At 35.6% G+C, this 19,258-nt stretch overlaps 1 protein-coding gene across 2 annotated transcripts; it reads left to right on the top strand.

The window, feature by feature from the left end:
• Positions 1 to 4,896: 4,896 nt before the first annotated feature.
• On the top strand, positions 4,897 to 19,020 carry LOC117332685 (C-factor-like). 2 transcript variants are annotated; one of them, XM_033891683.1, is made up of 6 exons: positions 4,897 to 5,097; positions 5,971 to 6,022; positions 11,052 to 11,239; positions 11,590 to 11,739; positions 15,394 to 15,614; positions 18,562 to 19,020. In XM_033891683.1, coding segments are annotated over exons 1-6 (747 nt in total). In that variant the 5' UTR covers positions 4,897 to 4,962; the 3' UTR covers positions 18,563 to 19,020. The 2 variants fall into 2 exon arrangements, with proteins under 2 accessions (XP_033747574.1, XP_033747573.1); XM_033891682.1 differs by lacking the exon at positions 18,562 to 19,020 and having other exon boundaries at positions 4,898 to 5,097; positions 15,394 to 15,990.
• Positions 19,021 to 19,258: the final 238 nt, after the last annotated feature.

Below are 19,258 nucleotides of genomic sequence, written 5' to 3'. Positions count from 1 at the left end.
ACGTGTGTTTAACAATTATGGACCTTTAGTGAGGTCAGTTTACAACGCGTTAGATATTAACATCGTATTAACCGAATCAAAGGTTTTCGATTTTTATATTAGATATGAAACTTGTTTTTAATTGCATTACAGCATCTTGATAACAGGAAATCTACATGTACATTGGGGCATTGTGACATCACAATGAGTATGACGTCATAAATGCAAAAATGTTAAATATAAAATTATAAACATTAGGTTAATATCTCAAAATCTTAACCTCCGCGTGACCATGTTTTAGCCAATGCAAATTGAATATCTTAAAAGATCATGATAGTTCTCATGTTTAAGCTGTATTCTTAACGATACGTCATTTCCTGTATAACAACCGGGGTCGTCGCGCAGAAGACAACAAAACAGGGAATACTAACATTATCAGGAAATCGTTTTCTAGCTAAAAATCGATAATATAGATGTGCATAAAGATCCTCAAAAAGTAAAAGGAGATGAACCCCCCCCCCCCCCCCCCCCCCTCCTCAAAAAAAAAAAAAAAAAAAGAAGAAAAAGAAAAGAGAAAAAGTTCCGGAAATATTGATCGTCTTCTGCTTCTAGTCAAATCCAGTTACATTCTCAAAATGATGACTTGAATAGTGACAAGGGAACCACAAGGTATATCAGCAAGCACTGATACACCACGTGGCCTCTCTTTGTAAAGTGATAATGGAACTGTGTAGTTGTACTTTAAATGCACGGGTTAAAGCTCGGCGACGACCTTCAGACAAAATTATCCACGTCCAACTATTTTCTGAAATGAATTAGAAACGAATCATATTGCGAACTTAAAAAAAAAGATCCTGTTGATACATGCTTTGCAATTTAAAGGGAGTGTTGTAGTATATCTATCAGCTGTCCTATCTTGAATTTATATTAGCAAACTTGTACAGGTATTTTTGACAAAAGTTTGCCATTTTTTAATAATTACTTAGGGTCATCTACCTGTAAATACATGTATCATATCCGGAGACATTTCTATTGACCTATTGATAACTACTCTGTCGCAATTTAGCAGACGTAATTTGTCAAAGGGGCATTCCTTCGTTTGAATAAAGTTTAAGTAGTAAAAATTAAAATTACTGGAAAATATGTATTTTTTCGAAGTAGTAAATGTTATAATCTTTACATTGATAAGGCAGTTTTACTCTCAAGATAAACCAAAGTTCTTCGAGTATTAAGTCCTGAAAATTCTTAATTCGACCCGAAATATCACTTATTACCGTAAAGACATACGGTATTTGTATACGCACATTTCGGCGTTAATTTCATTACATGTAGGCACAAAGACACTCATTAAATCATCGATTGGACATAGATTTCATCAATAGAAATTGTGCATGTTTCAGATGTCCGAACGAAGGAATGCCCCTTTAATGATAAGTATGTATCATGGCCCTGCCACCATGTCTGGTAGGAAACTCGGGCTAGTATCATGGCTAAGCATTGCGCTGCCTTTGACATTCAAATTGTTAAACTGTTTGTTTATTTCGGCAAAACACGCGAACAAATAATTCAGGGGAAGACCATTACCTCATGTGTACCACATACATCGTACAAAATAACCACGCCAGTCTATACCATAGGGACATTTGTTTAACCGGGTAAAACCCTACACATTGATTCTACTTTTGACTTTAAAATGCAAATGACGGGTTTTAATAATATCACACAAATATAGCTAATGGAAACGCATTTCAATGATCAAAAATATTTTGATGAATATGGCAAGAAAATTTGTTTAAGAAAATGCAACGAGATGTATATAATTTTGAACTTTTTTTTCAGAAATCCGAACCTTTACTTTAAACTCAGCGGTTGAACTACTTTTTTTCTCATTTTCATCAATTAAAATTTCAATCACAACATCTCGGTCAATTCGGAACTTGGACGGAATTGGCCGAGAAGTTGTGATTTGCCCGCGAGTATCGGTGTTTGTGAGTTGAAAGGAATGCCTATATTTTCAATGTATTCTTTTCGCTTGACCTCCTCAAATTAACGAATAAAAAAAGCCGAAAATGCCTTTTATGGTCGTATAATCGCTTACTGACGCAGAAGAAATGTGGAACAAGAAACTGGTGTCATATTACGCTTTATTAAAATCCTGTAAAGTGTAACGATTCTTCTGATAAAAAAATAAAACGAAACAATTTTCATTTTAAGAGATATTTTATCGTAGGAATCAAAAATTTTATAGCTGATAGTTATTTCTGTGGATAACTTGTATCCTATAACGACATTTCTTGTTTTTTTTTTTTTTTTTTTTAATTTATTCTTGCCTCCGATATAATATCCACATGTACATTTATATCTACATGTTTTAACGTACTGCGGCCTCCCCTGTGTCTATAAAGCATTGCCTAAATGCCAACCCATGACAGGCAGCAGGAATTTCGTGTTTACAAAGTGAGAGGAATTCTGAATATCATCCATACCAACAATTCACGTCAAGTGAATTTAACACAGGCTTAAGACAATCGGACTAACAATACAGATCTCATGCTGAACACGTGTTGGAGTCTCGAACTACTTGTACACCTAATAATGTCCAGATGTTTTAGAGGTAGGGCAGAGATAAATGTTATGACATTAATGGTTGCAGATGTTTGTAAATAATAATACCAGTTTTACAGGGGTTGTGAATTGTGTAGGTCAGTACGTAAACTTGTATCATGGTTTTGATTGGTTTGATACGTGTGGTCAGTCTGGTGCGTGCTATATGGGGCTCATGGTGTTAGGCTCACGCCATTACTGTACTCATTTAGGACACATTTGATTTTGAAAGTGTTAACTTCATTTTTATATGTATAATATGAGACTCTGAGTCCATTTTTAACTGTCCAATTGCGTTTACTTAATGAAGCATAAAGCATAAAGCATGTACCATTATTTTTCGTTTTAGTTTAATATCATAATGATTTTATTGATTAATAATGTTCTTTTCTAACCTTGAATATTTTCAAGATATGTCTTTTAAAAAATATTTTTCAATATACAAAACTGCTTAGTAGTCACAAAAATAGCGTTTGTAACGATTCAGTTCATTGAGTTACACACATACTTTTTCTAATTGACACATACACAATGCAATTTGTTAATATGACTAAATACATACATATATACATGCATAGTCACAGCATTGAGTAAATGCTGCTCGTATACATGTATATAAGTTGTGTAAGAGTAAGCTCCCTTATCTTGCTAGGTTTTACTTGCGACTGGATTGGGTATATTGGTCTCTTGGATCAGATCGGATTAAAAATGACAAAATAATATATTTATATATAAACACAGGAGAGAAGCTGTCTTTATTTTCGATACGCACCCCTCTGGCATATGTATTTCATCCGTCCTCATTTAACCCCGGCCGCTGTGAAAAGGACCGAAATCGCATTCCACACTACTATACTGTAATTAGGACTTAACCCCGTCTTGAACCCCCGCCCACATCATCAATGACTATTGTTAATATTACAAAAGACTTGCTTTGCGCACAATTTAAAACTCTCCTTTCAGATCAGCCTTTTTGAAATTCCCCAGGTCCACACAACCAAACTCCGGTGTCCAAACAAATATTGACAAGTTCCAATTTATTCCCAGACAGTCATTAGTTCATGGACTTAAACTCGATACCGGCGAGAATTTGTCTAACTCTAAACCTGTCGTTGTAGGTTTCACGCATCTTACAAAAGCTAAAGTGTATACATATTATATACATGTAGAGAAGTATCATTTATTTTGGATATAGCTTGTGTGGCACAGTGGTAACACACATGCCTTTCACCTAGCCCCCGGACATTCCGGTTTCCTCCCGCAGTTATACACCTCACACGCTTCCATCATTGTCAACATTAGCGATAAATATGCGTTGATATACAAATGTAACCTGATTTACAATTGGTGTAAAATAATAATGATAAGATTAAAAAATAAATAAATAAATAAAAAAATAAATAAAATAAATTCATAATTGCTTTGTTATTTTTCACAAAGTATTTCAATGACAGACAAAAAGATTTTGTTAAAAGAAAAATTCTTTCAAAAATGTTCTGATATTTTATAGATCATACTACGCAAGGTTTCGAGTTATTTCCCTTCTCAATGCCAGACGTGGTTAGAGAAATAGCGAGCAGGAAATAAAAGTGTGTTAATTTAATTGCATTCTATATATTGTATATATATGATGTACTTTTAACAACTTTGAATACCTAACTGTTATCAGTTAATTTGATGAGGAGATAATCTTAGCCTTAGCGACAGACTCACTACACGTACACGTACCAGCTAAATCAATAAATGGCCTCATAACTTAACCATCAATGACTTGCTGCCAATCCTTTGTTATTGCTAACCATCTGCCACTGAACATCTGACATCAGTAAACAATCACAACACTATAAATTAAGTATTCATATATACATAAATGTAGTATAATAATAATATACATTCTGAAACCTTATAAAAAAAAATTTTTACATCGATAAACCCGATTTTTTTTATTAGGTTTCAGAATGTATATAATAATAATGTATATAAATACTTAATAAATAGTGTGTTACTCAAAATCCCCAAACCGAGCCCTGTGCTTCAGATTGGTAATGTTGCAAAATACCCTACAGAAGCGGATCTTCTTACCACAATTCTCATGCTTTTCAAACACGTGCGCACATCCTTCTCTCTTAACCAGCCACATGCGGTCCTTTGCTCTTAAAAAACCCCACAATAACAGAGATAATTCTGCGGCTATAACATTTATGTATGTTCCAACAAACACTTAAAAATATGGGGACATATCAGTATGGTTAATACTTTATACCCAAAAACAAAGAATAATTTCACCAGCCTATATGTAAAGGGACTGCACTCTAAGTCATATCCGGTTTTCATTTTGTGATCGTTTTGGTCAACGAGTGGATAGTTCAGTATACAACAATGCTTTGTCCAAGGAGTGTATTGATTACGGGAGCAAACCGTGGGATTGGTTTAGAGCTTGTTCGACAGTTTCTGCAGCTAGAAACGCCACCGAAGCATGTATTTGCCACGTGCCGAAGTCCTGGCAAAGCCGAGGTATATATATATATATAGATTATAGATTCTACACACGTGTGTAACCGCATGAACACCCACGTGTGTAATAGGCATACGAATACTTTGTTTACATATTCTAGATAGTGCGTACCGGTGTGGCGTTGTATTGTCATTGTGTACAGTAGGCATATTTCAAACTGATAGTTTGATCTGGGGACATTTTATGTATATGTGGATCTAGATAAATCTAAAGTTGTTTTTGACAACTAGAAATGATCTCGTGAACCTAGTAAATAATATATCTGACCCATTTAAATCCGCATGATTCTACTATGTTTTATGCCTATAGTGAGATTTGGGTTTCCGTCATGTTCTTGCCTTTTAGATTCAGTGTCGGTCAGATTTATGAATAATTATACACTCTATATTTAGACATTAATGGCATCCTAGCCGAGGTTTCTACGATGGCCGACAGCGGCCGACAAATAACAACTACAGAGTAATAGATTTGTGTACATGTACATTTTCTAGACGTACAGTACAACTACTCAATATTGCAAAATGCGTACATGTACATTTGTGTACATGTACATGTACACAAATCTATTGCCCTGTAGTTGTTACTTGGCGGCCGCTGTCGGTCATCGTAGGTTTCATTTCCTCTGCCGCTGACATTAGACAGCTAGCTGTCTGGTGGCCCAGGTGTCAGGCTACAGTTTACGTTTCCGTCGTACCTACATTAATGTATTTCGTTTTGTTTATATTTACTATCCCCTCGTACCTATATAATGTATTTCCTTTTGTTTACTATCCCCTCGTACCTACATAATGTATTTCCTTTTGTTTACTATTCCCTCGTACCTACATTAATGTAATTCCTTTTGTTTCATCTTCTCTTATGCCTATATCTAGGATCTCCATACACTTGCGAAGTCTAACGGTGCAGTCAGCGTGCTAAAACTCGGTAAGTGTCTTTAAGATATTAAGCAATCTCATTATTTTTCTGTATACTGGAAATCAGATCCGTTGAATTCTACATCGCCGATAAGTGTAATTATGGTTGATTGTAAATAATAATAAGCTGCTGTATATTTTGATACTAGACCTAAATTTGATTTTTATTTAATGTTTTTAAAGGGACTATTACCTTAGATTTCAACCGCAGGAAGTGTAGAATTTGGCCTATGAATAATAAGAAATACCAACAATTAAGCGATACACGCGCCTACACCGTCAACTTTGTTGTTTTTATACATATTTTTTGGGGTCGGGACATTGTTTATTTGTAAACAGGAGCACGCTCGATTTATGACGAGGAAAGCCGAATAGGTCACATGGTCCGTCACGTGACGAAGTCATTAATTCCGTCGCAAAAAAAAAGAAAAGAAAATGGATCACGAGGCAAGTGTAAACAAACACTCGTCTAAGGCATGTCACTTACTTTTGCGCAGGAATTGAAACCTTCTCTGTTTAAATATATATCGTTTTCCATTCAACTGGCATCAATATATTTGATATAGATACATGCAATTAATAAACAGTGTGAATCACACAAGAGTTAAGACAAACTCTATGCCTCCAAGGTACTTATAGAACATGTTAAAAAGAATGAATGCCAAAAGTAATGAGTTTGTCCAGTATCTTTCTACTTTTCTGTCATGTATCAAGTTTTCTTCTTTAGTGTTCTAAGAAAATTTTAATAGCTTCGGTTTTAATTTAGATCAACAACCAAATTGTCAGCTAATTATATCTTATACTAAGACACCACTACCAGCTTCTCAGAGCTTGGGGAAGGGGACAAGGTAGAGCATGTACATTGTAGTAGTCTGAGAGACATGGTATACCATGCACAGTATGTGATATAGGAATGTACAGTTGCTCTCCTGGTAGTGTAGAAAATTAGAGACAGGTCCTCCCTGATGACTGTTGACAATCCATCAGTTTCAAGGCAACCAGGATTGATTAACTGATATTACTCTTGTATGTTTAACAAAGTACAAATGTATAACAAAACGTTTGTCTCGGTCTTTGCGATAAGTATGGATGTAATGACATGCTTATTTAGTTTGGATGATGATGATGATGATGATGCTTTGTCAAAATTTGATCACCTCAGGGCTTTTTCTGAGGGCTTTTTGGGGCCATCCCCAATTGGAATTATTTCATTTCAAACCCGAATTCCCAAAATTTTCTGTTTACTCATGAAGAAATAAATCCAAATTCACCAATTTTCTTCCCAAAAAGAGACAAGAAGACCCCATCCCAAACCAGTGAGAAAAAACCCAGTCACCACAGATGATGATGATGCTAAATGTTCAAATATGCTAAACACAGATAATGATGATGTTTTCACTAATGTATTTTGATATGATTATCACTTCAAATTACTCGTGCATATTCGAGCACGGTAAATGCATGGGAAGATTAGAAGAAACAAGCAATACATGTCCCCTAACGGCCCCCGCTAAAACAGTGACCTTGACCTCGACCCATAAACTCTGAAACTCAAAATTGATCTGTATCTACTCATACTGAAGTTACATACGAACTTTCATGATCATACCTTGAAGCCTGACTGGGAAAAAACTGGAAACACTGAGACAGAAAGAGAGGGAGTAAACCTATAGCCCCCCCCCCCCCCCCCCCCCCCCCGCGCTATGTCAAATAATGCAAGGATAACCCCAGAACTTGTCGTATTTTTATGGTTGGTACCTAATGTACGTACTTTAAATTACTTAACTCCATACTCTCATTGTTGTTAGTTGGCTGTATGGCTACATGATACAGCGAAGCAAATGTTGTACTTACAAATCATACATCAACGTTATAACAAAGAAGGCAAGTCACAATAATAGTTTCTTGGACTAGTTAATCAATTGTTGGCATAGATATTTTAATCACATCTGTAGACAAATCTATTTCAGTGTTAGTACAGATGACAATAACCAGATCCATGAACATTAATTTTCACATGCATGCAACGTTAACATACTTGTGGCACATATATATCATACTTGCCGCATACATCAAACTTACCAAACTTTTGACGCATACACCATACTTACCAAATACACCATACTTGTGACAACATAACTGTCAGAAAACCACCATACTTGTGACATACACTATATATGTATACATACATACTGTTCATGAGACACAAATAATAGGTTTCAAGTTGACATCCGTTCAATTTAAATGTATTTTCAATCTTGTTGTAGGTCAGGAAGCATTATGATTATCATCGGTCATTATATGTGACTCTCCTGGTTCTATCAATCTGTAGAAACCTCTTTTCCCTCCTCTTCTGCCAGTCCAGCTTGAGCTACTGATTTTTGTCCTAATACTACATCACCAAATAACAAAGTGTTCAAAGTCGTCAAACTAATCAGGCCTAAAAATCTAAAATAAATATAAATGGAAACATATAGCAGAACTGCACATGGCTGTTTAAATTGTAAGCATGTTTCAAAAGATGACTTTTAACTAAGAGATCAGATATCTTGACAAGACCATGATCATGATAAACAAAGCAATAACAAAAATATAACTTCTCAAATGAAACTGCCCCTTCAAAACAGAGCTGTATGAGAACACCATAGCTTGGCTATTGATGACATTCACTAACAGAAATTTACTCCTTTTTGTGTCAATCAAATATGAAAAATATGGCATTGCATAATGATTTTAAATCATGTTAATGCTTGAATTACTCAATAATTAACAGATTATTGACATTTAGCAATCAGAAACAGAAAATCACAGGAAATGTTATTGTGAAAGATTCTTCAGCACACTTACATGTTCTATACCTGAGAGTGAAGTCAAAGCTTGGATCATAATCCTCATCATCAGAGTTGAGGTCATCCACACCACATTTCCACTGACATCTATGGTTAAGCTCACAAAAAAGAGACAAAAATATCAATTTTCTTGCTTGAAAGTACAAAGGATTAGTACACAACATACCACCTATTACAAATAAAAGACAATTCCTTTTAACAACTGCAAAGTATTCCAACTAGAGAATTCAGTGAATTATAGTCCTGCACAAAATATGAAATAATATGCCATTATGCACTGATGCTGAATTTGTGAGTCATAGAAAGAGATATAGGTCTGAATGATTACAATTTAAAAAAATAGTATCGCCCCCCCCCCCCCCCCCCCCCCCCATGTTATTCTTCATTCAACAATACTACATATTTCTTTCACTAATATGATAATATGTTCTGTACCGGAAGTTATATCTTTACAAGAAACACCTGGATGTATTTATTTCTAAATGACTGGGCAAATACATATATATGAAACTTACTCGAAAGGATTGATGATATATCGATGCTGCTCTCTCCTTTTTGGTAGCACAAGTACTATCAGCCTTTTGCTTCGAATTCCTTCACAATAAATGTGATATAATAAAATTAAATTAATGCCATACATACAATGGTAGCTTATTGTAGTCTGGGTCGAATTGTACAAAACGTGAAAAAGCACTACTTGTACCCTATGCATCTGGACAGTTATGATTGATCATTTATTTCATTTATACTGGAAATATAGTGTGTAATTTATAAGTAAAATTGACATTTTAATTGCTATTAATAATTAACAATATTATCATTATTATGCAATAGTCTTTTTTATACTGTAACATTTTTACTTTATAATGATAACAGCAGGGACATCTACTGCCACATTGCTACATGTATATATTATATACAGTACAATTAATGTTCTACATGTACATGTACATTGTATGCTAGCCACATATATATAGTTACAGTATGAATTTCATATATATATACATATGTTTATAAACATACGTTGTACTGTTTATTATCAAGGTAATGTTTATAATCACGGTCGATATTTTCACAATAGCACCAGTACCGTCATATTTAATTTCAAGTAACACTAATTCACCAAACAATGACAAACATCAATTTCCCTAAGAACGAATACACCCAATAGGGTCATCTCGCTTTCAACAACGAACACACGTTGTCATAGTTAAATTCAAGCGAATAATACAATTATTATCATTCAATCATTATCAAAGGACACTTTAAGTAGTATTATTCATAACGTTCTTATAGGTTCAACACTGGATACCGGATTACAATCAACGGCAATTGGATACGATAGAATTATATGCTAAAGTTAAGCTAACCTAGGCCTGTCAAGTAACAGCTTCGCGAATTCCCAATCCGTATTCAATCCCATTTCCTCCTTCAACTTTCGCCATCTATCAATCTCCTGTCTAACATAGATTACTGCTTGTCCTCTTTTCTGGTCTGACTTCTTCCTTTTACGCTTTTTGGCACTTTCCGTGAGGTAACTTCCATGCCCCTGTTGCCTTTACGTCCGCCATGTTGCTTCTTTCTCAACTTATACGTATGCGCAGTATCAGGTTACGATCGGTAATTTATGAATTAGATCGAGACCACAATGTTTACATTCTTTATTTTTTAGATATCTGTCATAAACAGTTGCAGTGACTTTTAATTTTTGTAATTAACACAAAGTGTTTGTTTTGTAACATACTCATTGAAAAAATAACGTTTTAGATCATTTTCTCATTGTGTTTTCTAACCATATAGTCCCTTAATTTTAAAGCGGATACTTAATTGTTTGTATCACGAAGGAATTGTACCTTCTCTATATTTGGTACAATTGTATGTAACTTTAAGACGATTAGTTAGCGACCATCTTTAGGATGCGGTTATTTTTGTCGATATAAGTTTTTTTTTTCAAATCATGTTTTGTTTGATACAATGCGATTGAAAACAAATCTTTCAAAAATGCAGTAAGTGTTTTGCAACAACGGTCATGCTAGGGTCAAGGAACACATTGACGGTCTCGTTTCCATATGATTCACTGTAACACTTGAAAAGACAAATGTCAAACTTAAAGATAAATGTATATGTGTATGTTATTATTTTAGACGATTTTATTATGTGTGTTGAGGGTCAGTAACTTTGTTTGTTTAGATGTCTCCGACCCGGACAGTTTCCAAGGCGTCCGAGAGGAAGTGGAAGCCCTTTTACAAGGTAGTGGGCTAAACCTCCTTATCAACAATGCTGGAATAATTAGCCGTGACGATCTTTCTGCCGTCACAATACAGAAGATGGAGAGTCTATTCCGTACCAATACTATCGGACCGCTGTTTCTTGCTAAGGTTAGCTGTCCGTAATACCATAGCATTGTCAATAAGTACAATATTGCATTAGATAGACTTAACTCATCGAGTACTGTTTATTGATAAAGGTAGTTTAACAAACGAAAACATAATTATTCATTAGCTGTATGCATTCCAAAAGTCCCATGGATTACGACCACATACGATTCCTGCACAAGAGGAAACTTTAATACCAGAACGTACCCATTTGATGTAAAACATGCTTGATTGCATCTCATCATCTGTTTTAATTTGACTGACTAGATTTTCTCTTTCTTCTGATATTATTGATTCTTTTCTTTACTTGTTTGCATACACTTATTAAATTCTAACGCTCTTGTTCAATGTAGGAGTTCCTTCCTCTAATACAGAAGGCTGCAAAAGCGTCCACTGGCCTTCCCATGAGCTGTACAAAATCTGCCATTATCAATATGACCAGCAAGGTCGGATCAATGGACGACAACAGAAGCGGAGGGCGCTATCCGTACAGAATTTCTAAGGTACTTATGTTAATTTTGTGTTTGACCTTTGTGGGGCCGCGATAGGCAGCCTCGTTTCCTCAGGTTGAAGATTTGAGGTATGCGGTTTGACGCCCTCTACCCTTGTGTTTCTCGGGAAGCTGAGAAACGGACCGGTTTTTGCTGTTGTGGTTGTGTCCTTTGGAAAGACATTTTAACCTCGTTGTTCTGGATGGCATACGATAGGTCTCGGTATGATTTTCAGTAAGGTAGTCACCAACCAATACAAGGAGGCACAGCCTCAAAATGACTCTGGCTGTTCATGGGGCGATAAACCAAACAACAAATTGTGGTATCAGGGGTGCTATATCTTTCACATACCTATTATCAGGGACGTACAATGTTGCTGCTGATGTTAATTTTCTTTGAACTGGCTTTAAAGAATTTGAGTACACTACAGGCTATTTTCAGTCCGATATTTCTCGAGTTGTCATTTTATGCAATCACTTCGTCGTTATAACTGTCCCCATACCTCGCATATGTAAATGGCGACTTAATTTAGGATTTTGTATTTTCTCTTCTGTCTAATTGTCTCCCTTGATACTGCCTCTGGTTTCGCCTGGTTGAGCTTTTTTACCGTTTAATAAAATGAAAAATGTGCATTATCAATTGGTATACTTACTAACTTTTGATTGGATGACGGGTGGTGCTTGGTAAAGTCATTCTGATAAATCCTCATTATAACCTTATGCAGTACGTTATATACTGACAGATGTGTATCACCCATATGTCATTATCGTAGTGGTAAAATGCGAAGACTTCAACTAAGTCTTAATCTTTAATTGTAAGCATAAGTATAAAATGCAAAACAACTAACTTATATTAACAACTCTTGATGTCCTGGATTAAAACGCACGAGGGGTTTTATTGTGGGAGAAAACTGCTGTGCCAGGGGAAAACCCCACGTGGTCGGGCAGGTGACCATACATTCTCACGTCCGATCGGCGAGTCGAAACATGGTCGCCAATGGGAAAGACAAGTGTGTTACTACTGTGCAGCCCTATCATCCTACTCCCCACCTCTCCGTCCGCCTGGCATGTACGCCTGATCTTAAACGTATAGTGTATATAGTCCAGAGTCATCACCTCCTTAGGCCTAGTCTAGGCATGTGCTCAGGCGACGCAAAGGATGGCATATGCACCCACCCTCCGGGGTGACTAATGTCCTTCCATCCGTGACATTCACAGGGCCGGACAGCTTACTGAAACAGACCTTCTTTGGTGTTGGACACTTTATTATGTGTAGCGCTATTAAGATGCCTACATGACTGTTAAATGTGATGGTGTGTATGTGATGGATAACACGAATATTTGATTCCCCCCTGATACATACTGGAACCAATGAGGTAAAATAATATTGTAAGTTCTACAACTTTAAAGGGACTATTACCTTAGATTTCAGCCGCAGTAATTGTAGAATTCGGCCTATGAATAATAAGATATATCAATAATTAAGCGATACACGCGCCTACACCGTCAACTTTGTTGCCGAGAGCTAACGCTGTCACCCCCGCGTCGGCGACGGCGTCCCACCCCAAAACTTTAAATCCCTACTAGTCCTAAATGACTGTATGTATTCTGATTAAGTCGGTTAGGTTGGAGCATTATTTTGCAAAGGAGATCTAGTATTGTATAAATGGAGGGTATGGGTCCTTTGCAAATAAAATGAAAAGAAAAACCCAAAAAACTTTTAATAATAGTTGAAAGATGCAACAAAAAAGTAGACAAATACTTGTGATGTAACTTGAAATATTTTGCCATGATTACTGAAATATTACAGTGAGCGATGTAGGCCCTCTTGGCCTCTTATTTTGCATGGCCCTTGACGACAACGTCTTCTTGTTATGTATTGTCCCAACTTGCTACCCGGGGGAGTAATTACAAATGTGATTAACAATCACAGAGCATCGCTAATAAATATTTTGATGTGTTTGCTCCTTAAGCTTTGTCCTTTCTACCGGATTTGTATATTATAGCACTGTAAATAACGTATATATTATGATATTCCGTCATATAGAGATTGTTATTCGATTTTAAAAAATGAGTCATTCGTTTGCATCGGTGTGGCTACATAAACAAGGTCAAACATGACGCACTGGATTCAGTAAGCAATACCAAGAGCACGTTTACTGCCTCGTGGAATCAAAGACTGCAGTAAGTTTGTTGATATGTCAGTGACATTTTAATTTTTAGCTCACCTGCTCGAAGGGCAAACTTATGCCGTGGCGCGGCGTCGTCTGTCCGTCCGTCCGGTTTTTCCATTTAAACAGCTTCTTCTCAATAACTAAGAGGCCGAGAGACCTAATACTAGGCCTGTAACATGCTCGGTTGAAGGGGTATCAAGTTTGTTCAAATGAATGAAATTGACTTTCATTCAAGGTCACAGGGGTCAAAAAGGCTCAAATCTTACAACGACTTCTTCTAAATAGCCAAGAGTCACAGGGAGTTGATATTGGGTCTGTATCATGCTGGGATGAAGTGCTACCAAGTTTGTTCAAATGGATCCCCCTGGCTTTCATTTAAGGTCACAGGGATCAAATAGGTTGAAACCCTTAAATGACTTCTTCTCAATAACCAAGAGTCCATAGGGAGTTGATATTGGGTCTGTAGCCTGCCGGGGTGAATTGCTATAATGTTTATTCAAATGAATGTCCTTGGCCTTCATTAAAGATCACAGGGGTCAAATAGGCTCAAATTTTTTAATATCTTCTCAGTAACCAAGAATCCCAGGGAGTTGATATTGGGTCTGTAGAATGCTTGGATTAAGGGCTACCAAGTTTGTTCAAATGGATGACCTTGATCATAATTTAAGTTTGAAAGAGTTAAATTGACACAACATTTTTTAAAGACACCTTTTCAAGTAACTGTGAGGCCCTGATATCTTATATATGGTCTCTGATACACTTGTTCCTAATTATGTTTATGTATGAAAAGGATCACTGGATAGCAGGTGAGAGATTCGAGCCCATTGGGCCCTTGTTTTTTTCTTAGAAAACAAACCATCAGCACAAAGTTCAAGAAAATGTAGAGGTTTACGGGAATCTAATTTTAAAGATATAGAAAAACATGCAAGAAATTTTCACAAATGTACCATCGAATATAACTCCAGAATGAGTCCGTTCGTCGGCCGTCAACATTTGCTTTCAATCGCTGCTTGTCATAAAATGCTGAATGGATTTTAACTAAATTTGGTCAGAACAGATTTTGCATTATTGACGATTCTGACCTCCCCCCCCCCCCCCCCCCCCCCCAAGCCTAAAAGTTGAAATATTGCAAATTTGAAAATAAAATAAAATAAATTAAGATGAATAAATAAATAAAATTAAATAAGTTAAATTGCCTCATTTGCATATTATGTCTGTTAATATGTTAGTTGTATGCTTATATATTTGTTGGACCCAATTAATAATAATAATAATAAGTTAGGGATAAATGCAACTTCAAATGTGTACTACTTTTCAGAATCTTGTAAGAGGGTAAGCAGGTACAATAAACTTATTTTTACGGGCTTCCTGCGGGGAATGGAGAGCAGGTGGAATGCCCAATATAAAATAATATTAAAAAACAAAACCTTTCTTGCTTAAAGGATAGCATTTTATCTTATCTTATTTATTTTATCCTACTTCAATGTTTACAGGCTGCGCTTAATATGGTGACAAAGAACCTCAGTGTAGATTTGAAGTCTGATGATATTTTGAGCGTGAGCCTGCATCCGGGTTACGTCAAAACCGACATGGGTGGACCAAACGCTCTCATCACATCCGAACAGTCAGTGCAGGGCATGATCAACGTCATGGCAGGTCTTGATGAAGAAAAAAACGGACTGATGCTCGACTACGCTGGCAAGATAATCCCATGGTAGTTTTTGTTCGGTTGTTGATCAGTATTTAAACTGTAAATTAAAATTGTAACTGTCCATGTTAATATAGCTTTTTCTCCGTCAGCCGTAGTGTAATATGATTTGTAACCGAACTTGCTCACGGGAATACTGTTTGCATGGCACAGACTGTTTGTGAATTTCAAGATCTAGACTGTTTTTGTTGATATTGAACGATACTATCCCACTCCATATATTTGTTTGGTACGGACTGGTTTAAGTCAGCGTTTTATCAGACATAAACAACGGATAAAATTGCTTTTCTGTAAACATCGTCGTGTTCTTATCAACTAATAAAGGTATGTTTTGTTAATTGAGGATACGTTTTTTGTTGATGTATAAAGTATACAAAACATCAATTCTGTTTATATGTGTTGTGATTTCTATTTTAAATGTTGGACATTATCAATTATCTAATTACAAAAATATCAAGGCCACCTATTGCAAAGACAAGCTGATATATTTACCGATATCGTTGATGTGGAAAATACTTGAAATTCGTTGAAAAGTATTAGAAAAAAGTTATTGTAGTAGCTAGCTTTAAACAAGTTTCTTGTTATTAACTAACATTAAAACAGAAACATTGTACTAGATCAGTACCATGGAATCTAAATTGATGTTTGTCACAAGATGGATAACTATTGAAATGGCCTTAACCAAATCTGTCACCCGTCATTTAGAAGAAAAAACGGAAATAACAGTTTGTGGTGAATTTTGACGCAACACCTCGATGTTCATATATAAACTAGGGCAACGATAATTTAAATACGAATATATAAATTCATATCTACAGGGATGATTTCTTCACCAAAATTTAAAGTATTGAACTGTAAAATTAAAATTAAATCAATTTTAAAGATTCCTAGCTCTAGAAACAAGAATATGCAAGGATAGGTCCGATATTGCTTATAATGGAAGACGCATACATAAATGTGAATAATTACATTGAATTGTTAATAATCGGAATACGTTGGAAAATAGCAATTATAGTGCTGTTATAAAGTTGGTCATTATAATTACTGTGACAGCGCATGTGGTAAGCACTGTTGGTGTACGGAGCAGTAAAGTAAAGCAGCACTAGTATGTGCTAAACTATCATTTTGTATGCTTTAGACATGTCAATTAGTATTGTTATAAGTTAATACGTTATATAAGTTATATAATGGAGATGTAAAAGTGTAAGCCAGAATTTTCGGAATGGCTGATGTCTTGGAATCAACATTTTTATGGCGTTTTGTTTCCTCACAGCTCACATTTATTTAAGCATTGAACTGTTTTTGTATGGTATTTATGATCTTTTTGAACGACAGAGCTTTGTAAGCAAACAAATCATAATGCGCGCTCTGTCGTTCAAATAGATCATAAATACCATACAAAAACAGTTCAACGCTTATATTTACATTTTCCAACGATTTGATTTTTTTTCCTTTGACAGATCATATTTAAAAAATTCATAATTCCCGCGTTACCGACAGGCAACACAAATTTTAGTCGTTAACTGGAACAGCCTTCATGTCTCGTGCAGATTGGCAAACAAAATCGGCAACAAAATAGTGCTTGAAAAAAACCCCAACAATTTATTATATTCAACATTTATTACAAACAAAGTATATGGCATGTTTTCTCATAATAAATTATTTGACAAAAATATGTATTTTTGCTCAAATTTATCTATAACAATGCTTTCAGTATATTGGCCCGGAACAAAATATTGCGCAGGTCTGTGTTGTATTACTACGCTGATACTGTCGCGTGATGCATGGCACTTAAACAAACATCAACGACACAACTCTCAAAAAGGCTTTATAGTGACAATGCCATACAAATGTAAATATATACATGTATATATTCATCACAGTACAACTACGATATGAAATTCAAATCTTTACCTTCGGATCACCAACACATAGTCATACTACATTGTGCTAATTATTTGATATAAAATATAGTAACACAACTGACGAATGAAGACAACTTTATGACTGGTGCCCTGACCGGGCCTCGAACTCACGATCTACGGCACCCAATCGTCTAGTCAGAAATACCCACAGCTTATACGGCTGCGCAACATCGGCGTTCTTAAAAAAGAACGTTTCAATACCACAGTGATGCCCCGATATCCTGACATGATCATAGTAGTCGTCTTTTAGATGATATGAATACCTGGATCGTAATGTACATGTATTTACATACATGGATGCGAATTGTTCCATTGCATGTGTCAATAATCAAATTAGGAGTTGTTTTCTTCATTTTTTTTCATGGGATTTCGTCACGGCTTATCGATAATCAAAGCTGTTTTTATATATCAAAATCACATAATCTTTACACTTCCCTTTTGTTCTCATGCAAAAAGATGCATGGTGAATAGTAATGTTTTGCAATTTTAACTTTTCCTTGATCACAATTGAGTTTTTTGACGTTTTGGTAATTCTAGGTAATTGTAAACATAGTTTTTTTTAGAAGAATTTACTTCATTCTACCTTTCGACACTGAATTGGCACTACACATACTAAGAAACCTAATTTATCAAAATATTCTTTCTATAGGACAAAGGAGACCGCAAGTTCAAGAGAACAGACAACTTCATTTAAAAAAAATGCTTAAGAGTATGAGGATTACAAAAGTGGACAATTAAAAAGATCACGTGATATCAATAACTTGGTAGGAAGGAAATCAAACTTTCTTGTGATCCCAAAATGTCTAAAATAAAGAAGTCTGATCTGACAGGTGATATCAACAAATTGAACGTATGATAGGCAGATTCAGAACAAAACACAGAAGCGATGCTATGTATAACGACAACATACATTATACGCGTACAATCTCAAATATTAGCAGGTGCGTTTAAATCTAAAGGTGAATCCCCGGAGGAGCAAACACAAGCTGCACCTCAAAGAAATAAAATGTTCTCATTTATGCTTCCAGAAAAATCCACATCATCACAGGAAGGAAACAGCAACCAAGGGAATGCGTTTCAGCTCATTAAACGAAGAAATATCGCTCAAAACGTAAAATAAATATAAATGATGGAAATGTCTGGCGAATACGGGAGACGTGACACTGTACAGAAAATTCGATCATAAAAACCGGAGACAAGCATAAAGTCCTTCTTTGAAGGGTCTTTAGAGCACGGTCTTTACGAGCCCAAGCGGTGCAAGGTTCTTTCGCTACATCTCCGCGACCATATCACAGTTAAACCACTCATGTTCCCCAGGTACAAATTTGTCTCATTCCTTACCAAAAGGTGGACCAGGATCTTGTCGTTGCCAGCAGATGCATATGGAATGCAGACGACGATAGCTATGCTAGTGTACGATTTGAAAACAATACATTTTTGCTGATGCCGTTGTGTTTAATTTGCTTGATGAATAAAGAATCCCGTGTATCATATTATGTTGTATTGTTTTCTATTGTATAATTGTTATAATTTAATTGTATTTTTGCGTGATTTTGATTCATTTAAAACAACAATCGTTATGTTCATTCCTTCGATAATTAAGTGGAAACAAAACAAAAACTCTCAGAAAGATATATAATATATGTTTAGTCAGAATGTGTTTGTGAGTGCATGTGTGCTGTTGACAAGTTTGTGATGATAAAATTATTATAATGCTTGGACGAT

The sequence above is a fragment of the Pecten maximus genome, chromosome 8 (assembly GCF_902652985.1).
Source record: "Pecten maximus chromosome 8, xPecMax1.1, whole genome shotgun sequence".
NCBI classification, from domain to species: domain Eukaryota; kingdom Metazoa; phylum Mollusca; class Bivalvia; order Pectinida; family Pectinidae; genus Pecten; species Pecten maximus.
This window is presented reverse-complemented; position numbering and strand designations above follow the sequence as displayed.